Here is a 23461-nt window from a genome sequence, read left to right on the forward strand (position 1 = left end):
GGCCGGCCCATGAGGATGTCCAGGATCCAGTCGTAGCGTGAGCAGTTCAGTTCCAGGGCCTGGAGTGGACTATGATGTTGAACACTGAGCTATAGTCTATAAACAGCATTCTCACATAGGTATTTCCCCTCTTTCCAGATGGGAGAGGGAAGTGTGAAGTGCAACTGAGATTGCGTCATCTGTGGATCTGTTGGGACGGTATGCGAATTGGAGTGGTTCCAGGGTGTCTGGGATGATGGTGTTGATGTGAGCCATGACCAGCCTTTCAAAGCACTTCATAGCTGAGTGGAACTGAAAGAAGTCCCCCAAATAGTAAAGATACAGTACTTTAGAAAAGCCTTCAGTGAACAGTACAGTGCCTGAAACAGTGAGCAGACAGTCCTATGAAAGGTGATAAAAGAGAAAAGATCATAGAGTCATAGGGAAGGGGTGTTTTGTGCAGTGGCCTACCCTGGGGGTTGCGTATCTCGATGTCAGGTGCGGGGCCGCTGAGTGCCACAGTGACCTCCTTCAGGCTGGGGTCAAAGGGGATCGGCCAGGTGTTGCTGACCCCGTTGTAGTGGTCAGTGGACAGCAGGTGGACCTTGGACGACTGCACTGCCTCTTCCACCCATTTCAACACCTACAGGAAGGGAGAGAGGGCGAGGGAGAGGGAGTTGGATGAGAGCACAATATGCACAGAGATGACAATATGCACACACACACACACACGCACACACACACACACACACAAAGAACATAGAAGGGAGATTTCATGCCAGAATACCCACAAATATTTCTGGTATCTCAGATTGTTCTGGAAATTCTCACATAGAAACTTAATTGAGAGGAAATATGTTTTTATATGCTTTTTACATTTGTATCACAAACCATTTCTGAGAAAATCATGATAAAGCTATGAGAGCGTTGAGATAACTCTGTAATGAAAAGCGCTATACAAATGATTAGAGCTGTACAAAGCATTATTATTATTATCAGCTGCAAGGTCATTCCCCAACATGTGCAGGGACTTTGGAGAAAAAGGGTTGATACCCCCCCTGCGTCCTGACCCAGCCCGAGCCCCAGCTCCTGTTTGCCACAGCTTCTGTTTTGTGTGACAGACCCACTACTTCCAGACATCTTCAACCCTCACCATTGCCTTGTTGCTCTACACTCTACACAGATGTTTAAGAGAGAGAGAGAGAGAGAGAGACGAGGGAGAGAGAGAGAGAGAAAGAGAGAAAGAGAGAAGAGAAAGAGAAAGAGAAAGAGAAAGAGAAAGAGAAAGAGAAAGAGAAAGAGAAAGAGAAAGAGAAAGAGAAAGAGAAAGAGAAAGAGAAAGAGAAAGAGAAAGAGAAAGAGAAAGAGAAAGAAATCGAGAGACAAGGGGTGAGAGAGAGAGAGAGAGAGAGAGAGAGAGAGAGAGAGAGAGAGACGAGAGAGAGAGAGAGAGAAAGAAAGCGAGAGACAAGGGGTGAGAGAGAGAGAGAGAGAGAGAGAGAGAGAGAGAGAGAGAGAGAGACGAGGGAGAGAGAGAGAAAGAAAGCGAGAGACAAGGGGTGAGAGAGAGAGAGAGAGAGAGAGAGAGACGAGGGAGAGAGAGAGAAAGAAAGCGAGAGACAAGGGGTGAGAGAGAGAGAGAGAGAGAGAGAGAGACGAGGGAGAGAGAGAGAAAGAAAGCGAGAGACGAGGGAGAGAGAGAGAGAGAGAGAGAGAGAGAGACGAGGGAGAGAGAGACGGGGAGAGAGAGACGAGGGAGAGAGAGAGAAAGAAAGTGAGAGACAAGGGGTGAGAGAGAGAGAGAGAGAGAGACGGGGGAGAGAGAGAGAGAGAGAGAGAGAGAGAGAGAGAGAGAGAGAGAGAGACGGGGGCGAGAGAGAGACGGGGGAGAGAGAGACAGGGGGAGGGGGAAACATGTGGGTCAATGCCCATGTCAGAGCAAAGAGAGAGTCATTTTTACATTGTCCTTCAATATTTCGACTTCAAGAAAATCTAACTAAAAAACATAATATTTCCATTGATTTGCATTCTTTGGAATGCTCAGACATCATGCATCAATCTGTTTAAGAGCTGTGCAATCAATGAAATAACTCTCTCACAGTGAAGTCCACATACATCACAATTCAGGCAGGCTTGGAGTGGTCCCACCTATAGGATACGACACTAGAGCAGTAAAACCGTCCAGCGATGCTTGATTTACATGAATCTAAGGCTAATGTTCGGGCCAAGTTGAGGCACTCTGAAGCCAGTGATCCTTCCACCATCCGTAACTCCACTTCATTTCAAGCCTGCATGTTCTGTGTCTGAGAATGTTCTGCATCTGAGAATGTTCTGGGTCTGAAAATGTTCTGGGTCTGGAACCAAGTCATAGATCAGTCCTATGTTTGTGTTCTACTGAGACCCGACTCCTGACAGACAGACAGAGCCAGCTAAGCCCCACAGTCTGCTCAGTAGTTGAGAAGAATGAAGTGATGATAGTAACTCATACTTCCACCAAGTTAGACGTTTTTTTAGGTACTATTGTATGTCTGAAATTACCAAATGTTATTTGAGGACAGAGAGAAAGAGAAAGTGAGGGAGGCACACAACTTTCATTTTACCTTTATTTAACTAGGCAAGTCAGTTAAGAACAAATTCTTATTTTCAATGATGGCCTAGGAACAGTGGGTTAACTGCCTGTTCAGGGGCAGAACGACAGATTTGTACCTTGTCAGCTCAGGGGTTTGAACTTGCAACCCCGGGCAAAGTGAACCAAGAGCTGTTTGGCGGACAGTAAGCGTAGAATTGATTAGTTCCATTGAGGCTGATTGACAGGTCTTTCCATTCAAGCATATTGCCAGGACTAGTTCCATTCAGGCTGACTGACAGGTCTTTCCATTCAGGCTGACTGACAGGACTAGTTCCATTCAGGCTGACTGACAGGTCTTTCCATTCAGGCTGACTGACAGGTCTTTCCATTCAGGCTGACTGACAGGACAAGTTCCATTCTGACTGACTGAAAAGACTAGTTCCATTCAGGCTGACTGACAGGACTAGTTCCATTCTGACTGACTGAAAAGACTAGTTCCATTCAGGTTGACTGACAGGACTAGTTCCATTCTGACTGACTGAAAAGACTAGTTCCATTCAGGTTGACTGACAGGACTAGTTCCATTCTGACTGACTGAAAAGACTAGTTCCATTCAGGTTGACTGACAGGACTAGTTCCATTCTGACTGACTGAAAAGACTAGTTCCATTCAGGTTGACTGACAGGACTAGTTCCATTCGGGCTGACTAAAGAAGCTCGTTCCAATCGGGCTGAATCTCACCTCGTTGACTTGTTTCTTGTCCAGGTGGAACACCTGTCCAGAGCTGGTGGAGGCGATCTCTTCGTAGACCTTGTACCCAATGTGAGCCCGGTCATCACAGTCCCCTGTCAGCACAAACACCACCTAGACACACACACATACACAAAACACAAAGGGCATCAGACTAAAGGCACAGCGGCAGAAATAAAGGAATGCAATATTTACATTTTAAACCACATTCAATCTTCTTCAACAATCTCTTCCAGATGTTCACAGCTGTACCTGAGACTGTTTCTGCTGGATGAGCTGCAGGACCTCCTGGGTCAGCTTGTAGTCTTTGGATCGAGCATCTGTGAACACGTAAATGAAGGACCCTGGCAGGGAGATCTCCAGGGCGATCTTGATGGCGCCAATGCTCATTTCTGGGCAGTCTCCACCTCCCTGGTGACAGAACCATTAGGATGAGCCAAAACAAACCTATACAGCATGTTGGGTACATTCACTATCGAAGTGTTCTAGAACATTCTTGGCATTGTACAACAGAGCACTAAATGGGAATTTTGCAAGAACACTTGATTCCACACCTATTTGTACTTAAAGCACATTGGAAACCATTAAGGATGAATGCAGTAATGACTTAGAGTTTTCTTCCAATCTGTAATGCATACTGTAGATTAACAAGATTATAATTTAAACACATGAATAGCGTGTCTATGAATCCTATAGGCAGATTTGGACTGGGGCAGAGAGGACTCTCTGCAACTGATCTGTTGTAGATAAAGCTCCCGAGTGGCGCAGCGGTCTAAGGCACTATATCTCAGTGCAAGAGGCATCACTACAGTCCCTGGTTTGATTCCAGGCTGTATCACATCCGGCCTTGATTGGGAGTCCCATAGGGCGGCTCACAATTGGCCCAGTGTCATCCATTTTGGGCCGGGACAGGCTGTCATTGTAAATAACAATTTGGTCTTAACACTGACTTGCCTGGTTAAAATAAATAGCCTGTAGAGGTTGTCGATGATTGGTAATTTGTTTGCCCTAAATGTTAATGACTACTTACTGCATCCCGGTGACGTGCAGTCAGTGTAAGCATAGGCCTCGCTGCTTTGCCTAGCTTGAAGCTTCATTCGTTGCATTGAAACAATTTCCTATTTTGCGTATGCGTATTGCCTAAACATGTTGTGTGGGTATTGCCGGGGGTACGCTGTGCACATTTGGGCGTGTCTACATAATTTGGCGCTTGCATCCCTTGAACTGAACAAAGCTGTCTAGCAAAAAAAAATGGAACATTTGACACTATTGCACCTCAAAAATGTTCCAAGATAGAAGAATGTAATGAGCTCCATTTGGAAGGTTCGAAGCGGGGAAAGTAAACTACAATGAAAGTTAAGACCAAACAGAGGCAGTATACAGGAGCTCTACACACAGGACATGACAGCCACCATCTACCTCACTGCTAGCTGACAGGCAACCACCATCTCCCTCACTGCTAGCTAACAGGCAACCACCATCTCCCTCACTGCTAGCTGACAGGCAACCACCATCTCCCTCACTGCTAGCTGACAGGCAACCACCATCTCCCTCACTGCTAGCTGACAGGCAACCACCATCTCCCTCACTGCTAGCTGACAGGCAACCACCATCTCCCTCACTGCTAGCTGACAGGCAACCACCATCTCCCTCCCTGCTAGCTGACAGGCAACCACCATCTCCCTTACTGCTAGCTGACAGGCAACCACCATCTCCCTCACTGCTAGCTGACAGGCAACCACCATCTCCCTCCCTGCTAGCTGACAGGCAACCACCATCTCCCTCACTGCTAGCTGACAGGCAACCACCATCTCCCTCACTGCTAGCTGACAGGCAACCACCATCTCCCTCACTGCTAGCTGACAGGCAACCACCATCTCCCTCACTGCTAGCTGATTGTTTTGTCACATCAACTGAAATTAGGCAAACTATTACCGTGCTTCTACGTCTGCATTGCTTGCTGTTTGGGGTTTTAGGCTGGGATTCTGTATAGCACTTTGTGACATTTGCTGATGTAAAATGGGATTTATAAATACATTTGATTGATATTAGAATTTCAGCAACCTGGAAATGGTGGAGCGATTTCTGCATATCACACCTTTAATACGTTTTACCCAAACTTTTACAACATATTGGACATTTTCTTTTGCTTTGTAGACGTAATCAGAATGGGAAATACTTTTTGTGTCAGTGTGAAAATTTAACTGAAGGTGGCCTTGGGGTTGTGTCTAAAATACCTGTTCTGCAGAATAAAATAATGGACATGGGGTTCTGCAGTGACTTCTACAACGCTGTCACCGAGAGGTTCAGCAGACAACTGCACTTCCTTTACAAGTAAAGGAAGGCCTAAATTCATTCTCCTTTGCAATTTGCAGGTTAGGCTACTGTTGAATTGTGAGAAGAGACAACATCTCTTTGAATGCATTGGATTTATCAAGCCAGAATTTAGTTCTGATGTTTTGAACTGCATTTTTAGTCAAATCGAATCAAATCAAATGTTGGTGCAGCTGTAAAATCTTTTGAGGATCTGAGGACCCATGCCAAATCTTTTTAGTCTCCTGAGGGGGGATAGGTTTTGTCGTGCCCTGTTCACAACTGTCTTGGTGTGCTTGGACCATGTTAGTTTGTTGTTGATGTGGACACCAAGGAACAAGAAGCTCTCAACCTGCTCCACTACAGCCCTGTTGATAAGAATGGGGGCGTGCTAAGTCCTGATTTTCTTGTAGTCCACAATCCTCTCCTTTGTCTTGATTATGTTGAGGGAGAGGTTGTTGTCCTGGCACCTCCCTATAGGCTGTCTCATCATTGTCGGTGATCAAGCCTACCACTGTTGTGTCAGAGTACAGGAGGGGACTGAGCACGCACCCGTGAGGGAACACCGTGTTGAGGATCAGCGTGGGGGATGTGTTGTTACCTACTCTTACCACCTGGGGGCGGCCCATCAGGAAGTCTAGGATCCAGTTGCAGAGGGAGCTGTTTAGTCCCAGGGTCCTTAGCTTAGTGATGAGCTTTGAGGGCACTATGGTGTTGAACGCTGAGCTGCAGTCAATGAACAGCATTCTCACATAGGTGTTCTTTTTGTCCAGGTGGGAAAGGGCAGTGTGGAGTGCAATAGAGATTGCATCATCTGTGGATCTGTTGGTGTGGGGTTTCTGGGATAATGGTGTTGATGTGAGCCATGACCAGCCTTTCAAAGCATTTCATGGCTACAGATGTGAGTGCTATGGGTCGGTAGTCATTTAGGCAGGTTATCTTAGTGTTCTTGGGCACAGGGACTATGGTGATCTGCTTGAAATATGTTGGTCTTACTGACTCACCAGGGAGAAGTTGAAAACGTCAGTGAAGACACTTGCCAGTTGGTCAGCGAATGCTCGCAGTACACGTCCTGGTAATCCGTCTGGCATAAGCGGCCTTGTGAATGTTGACCTGTTTAAAGGTCTTACTCGCATCGGCTGCAGAGAACGTGATCACACAGTCATCCGGAACAGTTGGTGCTCTCATGCATGTTTCAGTGTTACTTGCCTCGAAGCGAGCATAGAAGTTATTTAGCTCGTCTGGTATGCTCGTGTCACTTGGCAGCTCGCGGCTGTGCTTCCCTTTGTAGTCTGTAATAGTTTGCAAGCCCTGCCACATCCAATGAGCGTCGGAGCCGTTCATTTCGACTGTTGATATGGAAATTTCATTAGAACCTTATTTATTATATATATGTGTGTGTAATAATATTTTACATAATAATATTATTATGTGTGTGCGTATTTTGCGCTCATTGGAAGAATTATTCATCCATTGTGAAAGGCTATGGAGTAGGGATAGGAATTGCCAGGGACCTCACAATACAATATTACCACCATACTTACTGTATGTGCCGATACGAAATGTAATACAATTCTCAGGATTCTGTATGTATTGCGATTCGATACTGCAATTGTTTTGCGATTCGATATTCCAAACATATTGCTCACTATATGTCTGCTGCAGAAAGACAAGAGAGAGCCATGAGAAATCAAGTTTTGATCAGTCTTGTAAATAAAAATGCTGAAAACAAGTTGGTTCACTATTTAAAAAGAAATGGAGAACAAGCTATAGGATGAAAAATACCAGAGTTTTGGCGCAGGCACAGCTGACTAGCGCTAGCTAACACTACCTTACAAATAATTGGAGTCAAATAGCGATATATAATATCGTCCAAAAATAATATTTAAATGTATCCCTACTATGGAGATTGTGTTGTGAATTATTCAGATGAAATGTGTCTATATATTGTTATTTTAGTGCCACATATCAGTTGTAACTGTGGATGCTACATCGGTCTATGGCTGAGGTGATATGAGCAGTATGTAATTTTGCAGGATTAAATCACATCCAGCCATGATTGGGAGTCCCATAGGGCGGGGAACAATGGGCCCAGCGTCGTCCAGGTTTGGCCCGTTGTAGGCCATCATTGTAAATTAGAATTTGTTCTTAACTGACTTGCCTAGTTAAATAAAGGCAAAATAAAAAAAATCTACGTTTAAAATATGCCTCCATCAGAGGCTATCGCTTGTGTATCTTGGCTACATCGGTATTTACATTTGGTTAGATTTTGGGTAAATTTCAGTTAATAGCCTATGTCACTCTGGTTGTTGGAGCTATCTGTTGTACGGTGAACTTGGGCTTCATCAAGGTTTATTTGTGAGTAAATCTGGCTTTGATAATACCCTGTGCTTACCCTGCCACTGGCCTCACTGCACGTCCCTGCTGCATGCATTATCTAGCTTTATAAAAGCGTGTTACCATAGGGGTCTTTTCATAGTGATATAATTAAGCAATAAGGCACGAGTGGGTGTGGTATATGGCCAATATACCACAGCTAAGGGCTATTCTTAAGCACGACGCAACGCGGAGTGCCTGGATACAGCCCTAAGCTGTGGTATATAGGTCATGTACCACAAACCCCAGAGGTGCCTCAGTGCTATTATAAAGTGGTCATTAAAGTAATTAGAGCAGTAAAAATAAATGTGTTGTCATGTGGGGTTGCAGGTAGCCTAGTAGTTAGAGAGTTGGGCCAGTAAACAAAAGTTTGCAAGATCAAATCCCACAGCTGACAAGGTAAAAATATGTTGTTCTACCCCTGAACAAGGCACTGTTCCTCGGCTGTCATTGAAAATAAGAATTTTTATAAGAATTTGTTCTTAACTGACTTGCCAAGTTAAATAAAGGTTATCAAAAAATACCTATAATATACCATGACTGTCAGCCATTCAGTGTTCAAACCACCCAGTTTATAATGATATACACTACCGTTCAAAAGTTTGAGGTCAGTCAGAAATGTTCTTGTTTTTGAAAGAAAAGCACATTTTTTGTCCATTAAAATAACATAGAATTAATCAGAAATAGGGTGTAGACATTGTTAATGTTGTACCCACAAAACACTAGTCTCAACGTCAACAGTGAAGAGGCGACTCTTCACAGTTCCTCTGTCCAGTGTTTGTGTTATTTTGCCCATCTTAATCTTTTCTTTTTATTGGCCAGTCTGAAGTATGGCTTTTTCTTTGCAATTCTGCCTAGAAGGCCAGCATCCCAGAGTCACCTCTTCACTGTTGATGTTGAGACTGGTGTTTTGTGGGTAGTATTTAATGAAGCTGCCATTTGAGGACTTCTCAAACTAGAAACTCTAATGTACTTGTCCTCTTGCTCAGTTGTGCACCGGGGCCTCCCACTCCTCTTTCTATTCTGTTAGAGCCAGTTTGCGCTGTTCTGAGTAGTACACAGCATTGTACGAGATCTTCAGTTTCTTGGCAATTTCTCGCATGGAATAGCCTTCATATCATAATTGCAAAAGGGTATTCTAATGGTCAAATAGCCTTTAAAAATGATAAACTTGGATTAGCTAACACAACGTGCCATTGGATTAGCTAACACAACGTGCCATTGGAACACAGGAGTGGTGGTTGCTGATTATGGGCCTCTGTATGCCTATGTAGATATTCCATAAAAAATCAGCAGTTTCCAGATACAATAGTCATTTATAACATTAACAATGTCTACACTGTATTTCTGATAAATTTTATGTTATTTTAATAGACAAAAAAATTGCTTTTCTTTCAAAAACAAGGACATTTCTAAGTGACCCCAAACTTTTGAACGTTAGTGTACATATATAGAATTTGATAGGTTTGACATGAACTGAAATAATATATTGTATTCTGCTGTCCATCTTAAAGTCTCTTACATTTGCCTCTTATTCTCTGTTGCTGTCTATCCACCCACCCACCCCACTCTCTCACTCACCTCTATCCACCCACCCACCCACCCCACTCTCTCACTCACCTCTATCCACCCACCCACCCCACTCTCTCACTCACCTCTATCCACCCACCCACCCCACTCTCTCACTCACCTCTATCCACCCACCCACCCACCCCACTCTCTCACTCACCTCTATCCACCCACCCACCCCACTCTCTCACTCACCTCTATCCACCCACCCACCCACCCCACTCTCTCACTCACCTCTATCCACCCACCCACCCACCCCACTCTCTCACTCACCTCTATCCACCCACCCACCCCACTCTCTCACTCACCTCTATCCACCCACCCACCCCACTCTCTCACTCACCTCTATCCACCCACCCACCCCACTCTCTCACTCACCTCTATCCATCCACCCACCCCACTCTCTCACTCACCTCTATCCATCCACCCACCCCACTCTCTCTCTCACCTCTATCCATCCACCCACCCCACTCTCTCACTCACCTCTATCCACCCACCCACCCCACTCTCTCACTCACCTCTATCCACCCACCCACCCCACTCTCTCACTCACCTCTATCCACCCACCCACCCCACTCTCTCACTCACCTCTATCCACCCACCCACCCCACTCTCTCACTCACCTCTATCCACCCACCCACCCCACTCTCTCACTCACCTCTATCCATCCACCCACCCCACTCTCTCACTCACCTCTATCCATCCACCCACCCCACTCTCTCACTCACCTCTATCCACCCACCCACCCCACTCTCTCACTCACCTCTATCCACCCACCCACCCCACTCTCTCACTCACCTCTATCCACCCACCCACCCCACTCTCTCACTCACCTCTATCCACCCACCCACCCCACTCTCTCACTCACCTCTATCCACCCACCCACCCCACTCTCTCACTCACCTCTATCCACCCACCCACCCCACTCTCTCACTCACCTCTATCCACCCACCCACCCCACTCTCTCACTCACCTCTATCCACCCACCCACCCACCCAACTCTCTCACTCACCTCTATCCACCCACCCACCCCACTCTCTCACTCACCTCTATCCACCCACCCACCCCACTCTCTCACTCACCTCTATCCACCCACCCACCCCACTCTCTCACTCACCTCTATCCACCCACCCACCCCACTCTCTCACTCACCTCTATCCACCCACCCACCCCACTCTCTCACTCACCTCTATCCACCCACCCACCCCACTCTCTCACTCACCTCTATCCACCCACCCACCCCACTCTCTCACTCACCTCTATCCACCCACCCACCCCACTCTCTCACTCACCTCTATCCACCCACCCACCCCACTCTCTCACTCACCTCTATCCACCCACCCACCCCACTCTCTCACTCACCTCTATCCACCCACCCACCCCACTCTCTCACTCACCTCTATCCACCCACCCACCCCACTCTCTCACTCACCTCTATCCACCCACCCACCCCACTCTCTCACTTACCTCTATCCACCCACCCACCCCACTCTCTCACTCACCTCTATCCACCCACCCACCCCACTCTCTCTCTCTCTCTTTTCCCGGCTACAGAGCTCTCTTTCTTCCCCCTCCCCACTCTCTCTGTGGGGTCAGGGGAGCTGTCCTCTGGAGCATTCTAGGAGGCACGTGTCTGTCTGAGGGGAGCACTGGATGCCAGGAGGAACATCTGGAACTGACTGATCCCTGTTTCTAGACCAGAGGGATGGAATGTGAGGAGAACTCCTCTCCTCCACTCCCTAACACCCCCACCCTCCGTCAAAGAATCCTCCCCACCCCCATACCCCTATCACCCCCTGTATGTGTACTCTCATACCCCTCTACAGTAACAAAATATGGGATCGAAAAAAAGGTACTATATACAGATCTCAACAACCAACCTGAGGTTAGCCTACTGGACATTGAAAGGCCTGACCCAATGATGTATATGACAGGTGAAATGACAGGTGACAACCAGGGTGAGGAGAGGATAGCCTAGCATAGTCCTGTAAAAGGAAGCTCATGGATCTCTATGGGGGTACTGTGTTGCCCAGAACAACCCACTCACACGCCAAACACAAGCTAGCACACGCCAAGGATGCACAAGCACATGGCAAGGATGCACAAGCACAAGCACATGGCAAGGATGTCCCCTCGCAGGGCAGCTAACTGCAGTATCTGAATGCTAGCTACTGGTTTCACCTCAGAGCTCCTTTTGCTCCCAGACACAAATCACTCATCTGTCATTGGTCTGCTCAGATACTGATACTGCTGAGAGACAAATCTGTGTTTCAGTGAAGCACTTCAGCAGCATTGTTCAAATAATGGAATACCATATAGAGAGGTGATAACCACCAATCGCAAGACAACTTCCTCCCTCTCTTCCCTTCCTCTGAGCGATTGCAGGAGAATTTGGATTTCGTGTTGCTCTGTTTGGCTCTCTGACTCAGTTGATATATGTTTATTTAGATATATGTTATTTTTGTTTAGATAATGTAACAACCCTCCTACTGCCAAATTATTTCTCTTTGCTCTTGTTTTCCTTAATATGATGTCGGTGGGCGGAGCTGGAAGGGTCATCAGCGAAATAGGACACCTGTGCCCAGGTGTGTCCCGGGGATAAATACACCTTCCCCCAATACATCGAGGAGACTCTCTCCACGCAGACACACTGTTGGCTTCTTTGTGTTAGTTTATTTTAGTTAGTTGTTTTTGTTTCAACACCCCTCATTATCACCATCTAAGCACACATCCACTCACTTACACTATTGACTACACACACCATTGTTAATGGTGTATAGTTTACTTTATTTAATAAATATGTTTGTCATTTCCTTATCTTCTCGTTGTCTCCTTCTTTGTTACGGGCTATGACCGGTTCGTAACAATATGTGTTTGTTAAGATATGTGTTACTTTTGTTTAGATATGTCATTTCTGTTAAGATATGTGTTACTTTTGTTTAGATATGTCATTTCTGTTAAGATATGTGTTTGCGACGGCTATGGAAAATGAGGAAGTAAAACAAACCAAGGTTTCAAGGGAATGTTGTTATGCATCCAGTATGGTCAACTTTCAGACAAACCCAAAGGCAACAGCTCTGTATAACTGAGGGCTTTATGATCTATATGATCAATGTTCTGATCTATAGAAGGGTCCACAATCTAAAATGTCAGAGGCCGGAGGTCATAAACTGCTGAACCCACCTGGACGTACAGCTCCCTCAGTTCAAACTGAAACTTCTTTGGATCCGTTGTGATGGTTACCGGTCCTATTTCTGCAAAGAAACAAGATACATTAAACATTACAGACAGCCAGAACATGATGTATAATGTTTTAGACTAATAGCCCTATTAGAATGAATAATTGACATAGTTTCTTGGTCTGAATTCCTGACTGTGGCCAAATATTTGTGCAGACGTCCAAGTTCAAATGTCACAGTTTGAACTGGTGTGACAGGGAGCTTCCTGTAAACACTCAGGAAACCAGATCCATCCCTCCACACTGCATGTGTTTGTGATGAGAGGGAAGAGATTTCCATTTTGCATCTTCAAATGGGCTATGCTGAAATGAGGCCCTTTTCGGCTCTAAATATTTGCCCATTCACACACGTACGCACAGTATCCGGGAGGGCAGTGTCTGGGTAGGCGCGCCATGCAGGCACAGAGGAGTTGCTTTGGAATTGATAAGGAGACCCCAGCTCTGGAGGAACTTCAATGCTCTCTTTCACAAGCCTATCATGGCTCACATGGCCTTTCTCATGTGCCTATCCCAACTACGATTAGAGGGTCGATGAAACACAAGGAAGTGGAACTTACAATAACTTGGAACATGAAAATGTGTTATTGTGAGGTCAACATTACTGGACGACAGATCAAAGGCTTGCGTGGTAGAGGAGTTTTAATAGTCAACCGCAATCATTTTCCCGTCATCATGAGACAAAGAACATGGCAATTGAACCACATTTCACATGGTTTACGTGGTACAATATCTTAGTTCATTTTCAGATATAAAAAAAATCTAGCAAAAGCATAGGAGGAAAAAGTCCAGAATGATACTCTGACTGAGCCGATCGGAGGCCAAGCCATTCTCATAAAAAATGCTTATGGAAACCTATGAACATTTCACCTCTGAATGAATGTTCCACATGTTGCAACTCTTTCAAACTGATTTCCAGCCTGAACACAACACACGGAATGGATGAGCTGATCCTAGCTGTGGAACTCCACTGCTAACACCATCCAATAAAGGCCTGTCTCACGGCAACCCCCACTGACACTAATTGGCAATGGCTCCGTTACAAAAGGCCAACATGTTCTCATTAATAATGTTCCCATTCCCCTCCCTCCACCTCTACCCTTCCTTCATCCCTGCATCCCTCCTCTCCTCCCCCAGGCAGTCAGCTGTTCTGCAGCTCTGGGGGAAGACCTTACGGCTCAGGTATGCTCTTGTGTCATGGCCAGCCGGGGTTCGGCGTGAGGACATCCTTTCTGCTTCACCAGTTATAAAACCAGTTATAAAAGCCCCAGAGGGTGAGTGACATCAGCATGTACCTTTTTTCTCCAACTGTGGAGAAGACTCTGTTCTACAGTCAGCTTTGGTTGGTTTGTAGTCGAAACGCTTCTACTCAGCTCACTTGTGTTTCAGTCTTTTTCTCAGTCTCATCAAAATGTTAATCTATAAAAAATTATCTTTATTTTCAGGGCCAGGATAGTCTTGATTTCCAAGAATGCCTGAATGGCTTCGCCTTGCTTTTCTGGTTGGCTGGATGCAAGTTTCACCATCCAATTATTTCAGATTTACAGGAGTGCAAGTTTCACCATGGTACGGACCGTAGCGATATGTTGGCAAACGAGAATTATTCAAATATGGCAAATTCTTGTATTCTATTCATGCTGGCTTTCACGGGCTACCTGAGACATGAAACAGATAGGTGGGAGGGCATCCAGGCTGTTGCAGATGTAGGCTATAAACACGCAATTTGCATAAATGGATAATGGAATCACTTCAACCATTTCGTTTTTTTTTCAACATTCTGCATTTTTGCGGATGTATTTATATTTTTAGGTGTGACGTAATTACAGTAGGTCCAGCTGTTTTTATTGACGCAAGACAGTTGAATGGAAACGCACCGTAGCAGGTAATTGTTACATCTACTTTCCATGCTAACTGTCTAAAAGTCAACAAAAAAATCACAGGAGAAGTTAATGGAAACATAGCTACTGAGAATTCTGGCGAGGGCTCTGCACTAGCGCCACCTACTGGGAGGGTTGACTGAAACACAGAGCCCCAGAAGTACCAAGGGGTTAAAAACCTACAAATTACTTTCACAACAGAAATTATAGGCCAGTGGGCGTTCTGCTCTGATGATAAGGTAATAGCTGGTGGTAGGACTGACTGATACATCCTAGATATTCTGTTTTGGGGTTTTTTAACTCTGATATTTCATGAAACTGGGCAATTCTCCACTTCTCGACAGCAGAATATTGAGGACAATTCCGTTTCAAAGTCTACACATTCTTACATTTGTTTTATATAATGTTAAGCTTTAAAAGTCAGCACAACTCTGCACCATACATCCTGGCAACAGAAAGATCTGAGGAAACTTCATTGCTAATAATCAGCAATATTTCTTTGACGTTTATTTTCACAGCAACCGACAGCAAATAACATCAATCGTCCTTATGAAAGCACTGTACAAACAAATACTTTTAAAATTCTTTAATAATGTAAAGTATAACAAGCCGAGAGGGATCTAGATTTTGGCAGTTGTGGAGAGAGAGAGAAGGACCATTTGGGCCGATCAAAGAAAGACGCCATTTAAAACTAACAGGGAAATGTGTTTGGCTCCGAACAGAACTGCCTGTTGTGCTCGGGAAAAGAGGGGGGAGGAGCAGACTGACTGGCCGAGAAAGGAGTGGAGAAAAAATGCAAGGAAATCAAGATAGCAGCAGTAGCAGCTGTTCAGATAACTCATCCAAATCCCGTGCGCTGAATACAACAAGTGTAGGTAGACCTTACAGTGAAATGCTTACTTACAGGCTCTAACCAACAGTGCAAAAATCTATTAGGTGAACAATAGGTAAGTAAAGAAATAAAACAACAGTAAAAAGACAGGCTATATACAGTAGCGAGGTTATAATAGTAGCGAGGCTACATACAGACACCGGTTAGTCAGGCTGATTAAGGTAGTATGTACATGTAGATATAGTTAAAGTGACTATGCATATATGATAAACAGAGAGTAAGCAGTAGCGTAAAAGAGGGGTTGGTGGGTGGTGGGTAGTGGGACACAATGCAGATATCCCGGTTAGCGGCTGTGCGGGAGCACTGGTTGGTCGGCCCAATTGAGGTAGTATGTACATGAATGTGTAGTTAATGTGACTATGCATATAAGATAAACAGAGAGTAGCAGCAGCGTAAAAGAGGGGTTGGGGGGGGGCACACAATGCAAATAGTCCGGGTAACCATTTGATTACCTGTTCAGGAGTCTTATAGCTTGGGGGTGAAAACTGTTAGGGCCTTCCTCTGACACCGCCTGGTGTAGAGGTCCTGGATGGCAGGCAGGTTAGCCCCAGTGATGTACTGGGCCTTACGCACTACCCTCTGAAGTACCTTGCGGTCAGAGGCCGAGCAGTTGCAGTACCTGGCAGTGATCAAACCAGTCAGGATACTCTCGATGTTGCAGCTGTAGAACCTTTTGAGGATCTCAGGACCCATGCCAAATCTTTTAAGTTTCCTGAGGGGGAATAGGCCTTTGTCGTGCCCTCTTCACGACTTTCTTGATGTGTTTGGACCATTCTAGTTTTTTGTTAATCTGGACACCAAGGAACTTGAACCTCTCAACCTGCTCCACTACAGCCCAACGAAACGACTGCGTGGCCATGCACATCTCCAATCAGTCATCAAGTTTGCAGATGACACTACAGTGGTAGGCTTGATTATCAACAACGACGAGACGGCCTACAGGGAGGAGGTGAGGGCGCTCGGATTGTGGTGTCAGGAAAATAACCTCACACTCAACGTCAACAAAACAAAGGAGATGATCGTGGACTTCAGGAAACAGCAGAGGGAGCACCCCCCTATCCACATCGATGGAACAGTAGTAGAGAGGTTAGAAAGTTTTAAGTTCCTCGGCGTACACATCACGGACAAACTGAAATGGTCCACCCACACAGACAGTGTGGTGAAGAAGGCGCAGCAGCGCCTCTTCAACTTCAGGAGGCTGAAGAAATTCAGCTTGTCACCAAAAACACTCACAAACTTTTACAGATGCACAATCGAGAGCATCCTGTCGGGCTGTATCACCGCCTGGTACGGCAACTGCTCCGCCCATAACCGGAAGGCTCTCCAGAGGGTAGTGAGGTCTGCACAACGCATCACTGGGGGCAAACTACCTGCCCTCCAGGACACCTTCACCACCCGATGTCACAGGAAGGCCAAAAAGATCACCAAGGACAACACCCACCCGAGCCACTGCCTGTTCACCCCGCTATCATCCAGAAGGCGATGTCAGTACAGGTGCATCAAAGCTGGGACCGAGAGACTGAAAAACAACTTCTATCTCAAGGCCATTAGACTGTTAAACAGTCATCACTAACATTGAGTGGCTGCTGCCAACATACTGACTCAACTCCAGCCACTTTAATAATGGAAAAATTGATGTTATAAATGTATCACTAGCCACTTTAAACAATGCCACTTCATATAATGTTTACATACCCTACATTACTCATCTCATATGTATATACTGTACTCTATACCATCTACTGCATCTTGCCATCTTGATGTAATGTATCACTAGCCACTTTAAACAATGCCACTTTTATGTTTACATACACTACATTACTCATCTCATATGTATATACTGTACTCTATACCATCTACTGCATCTTGCCTATGTCGTTCTATACCATCACTCATTCATATATTTTTTTATGTACATTCCTTTACACTTGTGTGTGTAAGGTAGTTGTTGTGAAATTGTTAGGTTAGATTACTCGTTGGATATTACTGCATTGTCGGAACTAGAAGCACAAGCATTTCGCTACACTCGCATTAACATCTGCTAACCATGTGTATGTGACAAATAAAATGTGATTTGATTTGAACATAGCTAGCTAACTAGCCAGTTAAACCAAATACATATCTGGACTCCCCCACTCCCGCTTTCTCCCGTTGTGCTATTTACAGACAAACACGTGACTGACTCAACTGTTCTGGGGAACGACGTTAAGCTCCATAATGTAAAATAATGTGACAGGTGAAATGAAGAACGCCATCTGCTTTATCTCCTCATGTATTGCACAAGTTGGCGTCAGGCTTTTACTTAATAAAAGTAGCTACGAATATTCAAATGTATTGAAAAACTTCAAATAAATTGTTTAAACAGTATTGATGGTATTGGGAAACCATCCCTTGGCTATTTCCAAATACCCCGGTACATGGTATACTGCCCAAGCTTAGTCAAATAACCCTGTATACAGTAGGGAGCCTGAGTGGCGCAGTGGTCTAAGGCATTGCATCTCAGTGCTAGAGGTGTCATTACAGACCCTGGTTCAATTCTGTGCTGTCCAGGTTTGGGGAGGGTTTGGCTGGGGTAGGCTGTCATTGTAAAATAAGAATTTGTTCTAAACTGACTTACCTAGTTAAATCAAAGGGTGTCTATTTCTGCTCTCTAATTAAATCAAAGGGAGTCTATTTCTGCTCTCTGTTATTCCTTATTGAATCGTCATGTTTGGTCTGACTGAGTGACAAGGAGCTGACAAGATAGCAGAAACAGAACTGTGGCCAGGTTAAGAATCAAATCAAATCAAATTTATTTATATAGCCCTTCGTACATCAGCTGATATCTCAAAGTGCTGTACAGAAACCCAGCCTAAAACCCCAAACAGCAAGCAATGCAGGTGTAGAAGACACTGCTACTGGCCCAACCTCTACATACCGGTACAGTACATGGTGTCACAGAAGGCACACCAAAGCCGTGGCTCTTCTGCTCTGATAACTAGACCAGGGCTTCATAAAGAAACTTCTCTGGTCCACAGGGGTCACAGAGTCTGCTTGTTTAAGCCCTTAAGCCTTTTACTCATTTAGACCTATATAGGCCACCATTGTGTGTCCCAATAAAGATGCTCATGTTCTGATCAGAAAAGAAATGAAACAGTGGTGATGCTCCAGTGTTCCCTTCAGCAGTTAGTCCTGGGGCAGCCTCTCAGCCATTAGACATAACACAGGAAGAGGTTTTAGTGTTTTCTCTCTGTGATGATAAAGAAGAACACATCGGTCGGTGGGTTAGTGGCGTAAACAGGGACACGTGTGTGAACTCAGTCTGAAGGAATGCTCTGAAGTCTGACCAGAGAGATTCAAAAAAGGAGAGAGAGAATCCACCCTAAACAATGGGCCAAATGTTGATCTGCTCAGAAGAACATCTCTCATCCTTTTTTCTACTTTCTTTGTCTTGAGCGTGTAAGAGACAGGCGGAGGATGATTCAAGTTGCATGAGGTAAACAAATGAAAACAGATGACTCTGGTTCCGGTTGTTGTTGTTTCTTGTAAACCTTTGCATTCTCATCGTGGTTATCTGAGGTAATGCTAGTTAGCCAAATTAGCGTACCCCGCAAATCGCATGCATGCTTAAACACTAACAGAGAGGCTAATGGGATGGAACAAACTGGGCAGCTTTCCAGCACAATCTTAATTTCACCTCCTCCGAAGTTACATACACACAAACACACACATGCATGAACATGCGCAGAGACACCGCGCACACACAATTTCAGACACACACACACACACACATAATTCACCTCCTATGACATCCAGCTTGGGCTAATTCACTGGGAATCACTCTCACATTCGTCCGTGGAACGTCTCATTCGGACTGTCTATTTCCACATAAAATGGCAGCCAGGGAATTTTGAAGACCCATCCATAGAAAGGTCAGTCATTATTGTATTTATTTTCAATCCAATGTGTGTGTTTGTTTAAAAACTAAGTGTTTCCCAGGCTTCCAGGAGTTTGAAAATGTCAAGAAACTCAAAATAGAACGTAACAAAAGGCCCTTTAGCCCAGACACTCTTCCTCCTTCCTGTGTACAAGACAAGTCCAAAAATGTCACACTGAATAGAGCAGTCTGGGAAACTAATATCAAACTCCCCTCACCACAGACACCCTCCGTCTCAGACCCCCCCACCCTCCCCCCACCCCCACCCCACCCCCTCGCCACATGCCAGAGTTTATGTCGCTGTGGAAGCATTCACATTAACAGCATAGAACATTTGTTTTCCTTTTTTTACATTCCTCAAGGCGAAGCTCTGAACGTCCGAATGTACAATTACTCCTTTCTATAAAAGGAACAAATCACAGAGCTCCACAAACAAGCAGTGTGACAATACGACCATTCAGTGACCACAAGGACCACTAATCTTAACCTTCGGTCCAACCATGATCAGCTCTGTGGTTAGTGGTTATACTGGGTCGTGTGGCCACACTCTGTTGTTGCACACAGAGACATAAACTCAAGAAGACATTCAGAAGACGATTCTGAATTGTTTATGAGACATGTGGGTTAATAATGTGGTGTAATGATATGGGGTTCAATGACGTGTGGTTTAATGATGGGGTTCAATGACGTGTGGTTTAACGATGTGGTTTAATGACGTGTGGTTTAATGACGTGGTTTAATGACGTGGTTTAATGACGTGGTTTAATGACGTGGTTTAATGACGTGTGGTTTAATGACATGTGGTTTAATGACGTGGTTTAATGACGTGGTTTAATGACGTGGTTTAATGACGTGTGGTTTAATGACATGTGGTTTAATGACATGTGGTTTAATGACGTGTGGTTTAATGACATGTGGTTTAATGACATGTGGTTTAATGACGTGTGGTTTAATGACGTGGTTTAATGACGTGGTTTAATGATATGTGGTTTAATGACATGGTTTAATGACATGTGGTTTAATGACATGGTTTAATGACGTGTGGTTTAATGACATGTGGTTTAATGACGTGTGGTTTAATGATGTGGTTTAATGACGTGGTTTAATGACATGTGGTTTAATGACGTGTGGTTTAATGACATGTGGTTTAATGACGTGTGGTTTAATGACATGTGGTTTAATGACATGTGGTTTAATGACGTGTGGTTTAATGACATGTGGTTTAATGACGTGTGGTTTAATGACATGTGGTTTAATGACATGTGGTTTAATGACATGTGGTTTAATGACGTGTGGTTTAATGACGTGTGGTTTAATGACGTGTGGTTTAATGACATGTGGTTTAATGACATGTGGTTTAATGACGTGTGGTTTAATGACGTGTGGTTTAATGACGTGTGGTTTAATGACATGTGGTTTAATGACATGTGGTTTAATGACGTGGTTTAATGATATGTGGTTTAATGACATGGTTTAATGACATGTGGTTTAATGACGTGTGGTTTAATGACGTGTGGTTTAATGACGTGTGGTTTAATGACGTGTGGTTTAATGACGTGTGGTTTAATGACGTGTGGTTTAATGATATGTGGTTTAATGACATGTGGTTTAATGATATGTGGTTTAATGACGTGGTTTAATGACATGTGGTTTAATGACATGTTGTTTAATGACATGTGGTTTAATGACATGTGGTTTAATGACGTGTGGTTTAATGATGTGGTTTAATGACGTGGTTTAATGACATGTGGTTTAATGATGTGTGGTTTAATGACATGTGGTTTAATGACGTGTGGTTTAATGACGTGGTTTAATGACATGTGGTTTAATGACATGTGGTTTAATGACGTGTGGTTTAATGACGTGGTTTAATGACATGTGGTTTAATGACATTTATTTATTTATTTATTTTACCTTTATTTAACCAGGTAGGCAAGTTGAGAACAAGTTCTCATTTACAATTGCGACCTGGCCAAGATAAAGCAAAGCAGTTCGACAGATAAAACGACACAGAGTTACACATGGAGTAAAAACAAACATACAGTCAATAATGCAGTATAAACAAGTCTATATACAATGTGAGCAAATGAGGTGAGAAGGGAGGTAAAGGCAAAAAAGGCCATGATGGCAAAGTAAGTACAATATAGCAAGTAAAATACTGGAATGGTAGTTTTGCAATGGAAGAATGTGCAAAGTAGAAATAAAAAAAATAATGGGGTGCAAAGCAGCAAAATAAATAAATAAATAAAAATTAAATACAGTTGGGTAAGAGGTAGTTGTTTGGGCTAAATTATAGGTGGGCTATGTACAGGTGCAGTAATCTGTGAGCTGCTCTGACAGTTGGTGCTTAAAGCTAGTGAGGGAGATAAGTGTTTCCAGTTTCAGAGATTTTTGTAGTTCGTTCCAGTCATTGGCAGCAGAGAACTGGAAGGAGAGGCGGCCAAAGAAAGAATTGGTTTTGGGGGTGACTAGAGAGATATACCTGCTGGAGCGTGTGCTACAGGTGGGAGATGCTATGGTGACCAGCGAGCTGAGATAAGGGGGGACTTTACCTAGCAGGGTCTTGTAGATGACATGGAGCCAGTGGGTTTGGCGACGAGTATGAAGCGAGGGCCAGCCAACGAGAGCGTACAGGTCGCAATGGTGGGTAGTATATGGGGCTTTGGTGATAAAACGGATTGCACTGTGATAGACTGCATCCAATTTGTTGAGTAGGGTATTGGAGGCTATTTTGTAAATGACATCGCCAAAGTCGAGGATTGGTAGGATGGTCAGTTTTACAAGGGTATGTTTGGCAGCATGAGTGAAGGATGCTTTGTTGCGAAATAGGAAGCCAATTCTAGATTTAACTTTGGATTGGAGATGTTTGATATGGGTCTGGAAGGAGAGTTTACAGTCTAACCAGACACCTAAGTATTTGTAGTTGTCCACGTATTCTAAGTCAGAGCCGTCCAGAGTAGTGATGTTGGACAGGCGGGTAGGTGCAGGTAGCGATCGGTTGAAGAGCATGCATTTAGTTTTACTTGTATTTAAGAGCAATTGGAGGCCACGGAAGGAGAGTTGTATGGCATTGAAGCTTGCCTGGAGGGTTGTTAACACAGTGTCCAAAGAAGGGCCGGAAGTATACAGAATGGTGTCGTCTGCGTAGAGGTGGATCAGGGACTCACCAGCAGCAAGAGCGACCTCATTGATGTATACAGAGAAGAGAGTCGGTCCAAGAATTGAACCCTGTGGCACCCCCATAGAGACTGCCAGAGGTCCGGACAGCAGACCCTCCGATTTGACACACTGAACTCTATCAGAGAAGTAGTTGGTGAACCAGGCGAGGCAATCATTTGAGAAACCAAGGCTGTCGAGTCTGCCGATGAGGATATGGTGATTGACAGAGTCGAAAGCCTTGGCCAGATCAATGAATACGGCTGCACAGTAATGTTTCTTATCGATGGCGGTTAAGATATCGTTTAGGACCTTGAGCGTGGCTGAGGTGCACCCATGACCAGCTCTGAAACCGGATTGCATAGCAGAGAAGGTATGGTGAGATTCGAAATGGTCGGTAATCTGTTTGTTGACTTGGCTTTCGAAGACCTTAGAAAGGCACGGTAGGATAGATATAGGTCTGTAGCAGTTTGGGTCAAGAGTGTCCCCCCCTTTGAAGAGGGGGATGACCGCAGCTGCTTTCCAATCTTTGGGAATCTCAGACGACACGAAAGAGAGGTTGAACAGGCTAGTAATAGGGGTGGCAACAATTTCGGCAGATAATTTTAGAAAGAAAGGGTCCAGATTGTCTAGCCCGGCTGATTTGTAGGGGTCCAGATTTTGCAGCTCTTTCAGAACATCAGCTGAATGGATTTGGGAGAAGGAGAAATGGGGAAGGCTTGGGCGAGTTGCTGTTGGGGGTGCAGTGCTGTTGTCCGGGGTAGGAGTAGCCAGGTGGAAAGCATGGCCAGCCGTAGAAAAATGCTTATTGAAATTCTCAATTATGGTG

The 23461-nt window shown here is 44.7% G+C and overlaps 1 protein-coding gene across 1 annotated transcript in view; it reads right to left on the reverse strand.

Moving 5' to 3' along the window:
• hmcn1 (hemicentin 1) overlaps positions 1–23461 on the reverse strand; it is a 238272-nt gene that overhangs the window by 177771 nt on the left and 37040 nt on the right. The window contains exons 2-5 of the mRNA XM_031838031.1: positions 12740–12810; positions 3551–3709; positions 3290–3412; positions 451–622 (exon numbers count right to left, since the gene is read on the reverse strand). Of these exons, the coding sequence (XP_031693891.1) occupies positions 451–622; positions 3290–3412; positions 3551–3709; positions 12740–12810 (525 nt within the window). The remainder of the gene's footprint in view (positions 1–450; positions 623–3289; positions 3413–3550; positions 3710–12739; positions 12811–23461) is intronic.

Source organism: Oncorhynchus kisutch, linkage group LG13 (genome assembly GCF_002021735.2).
Source record: "Oncorhynchus kisutch isolate 150728-3 linkage group LG13, Okis_V2, whole genome shotgun sequence".
Taxonomy (NCBI): Eukaryota; Metazoa; Chordata; class Actinopteri; order Salmoniformes; family Salmonidae; genus Oncorhynchus; species Oncorhynchus kisutch.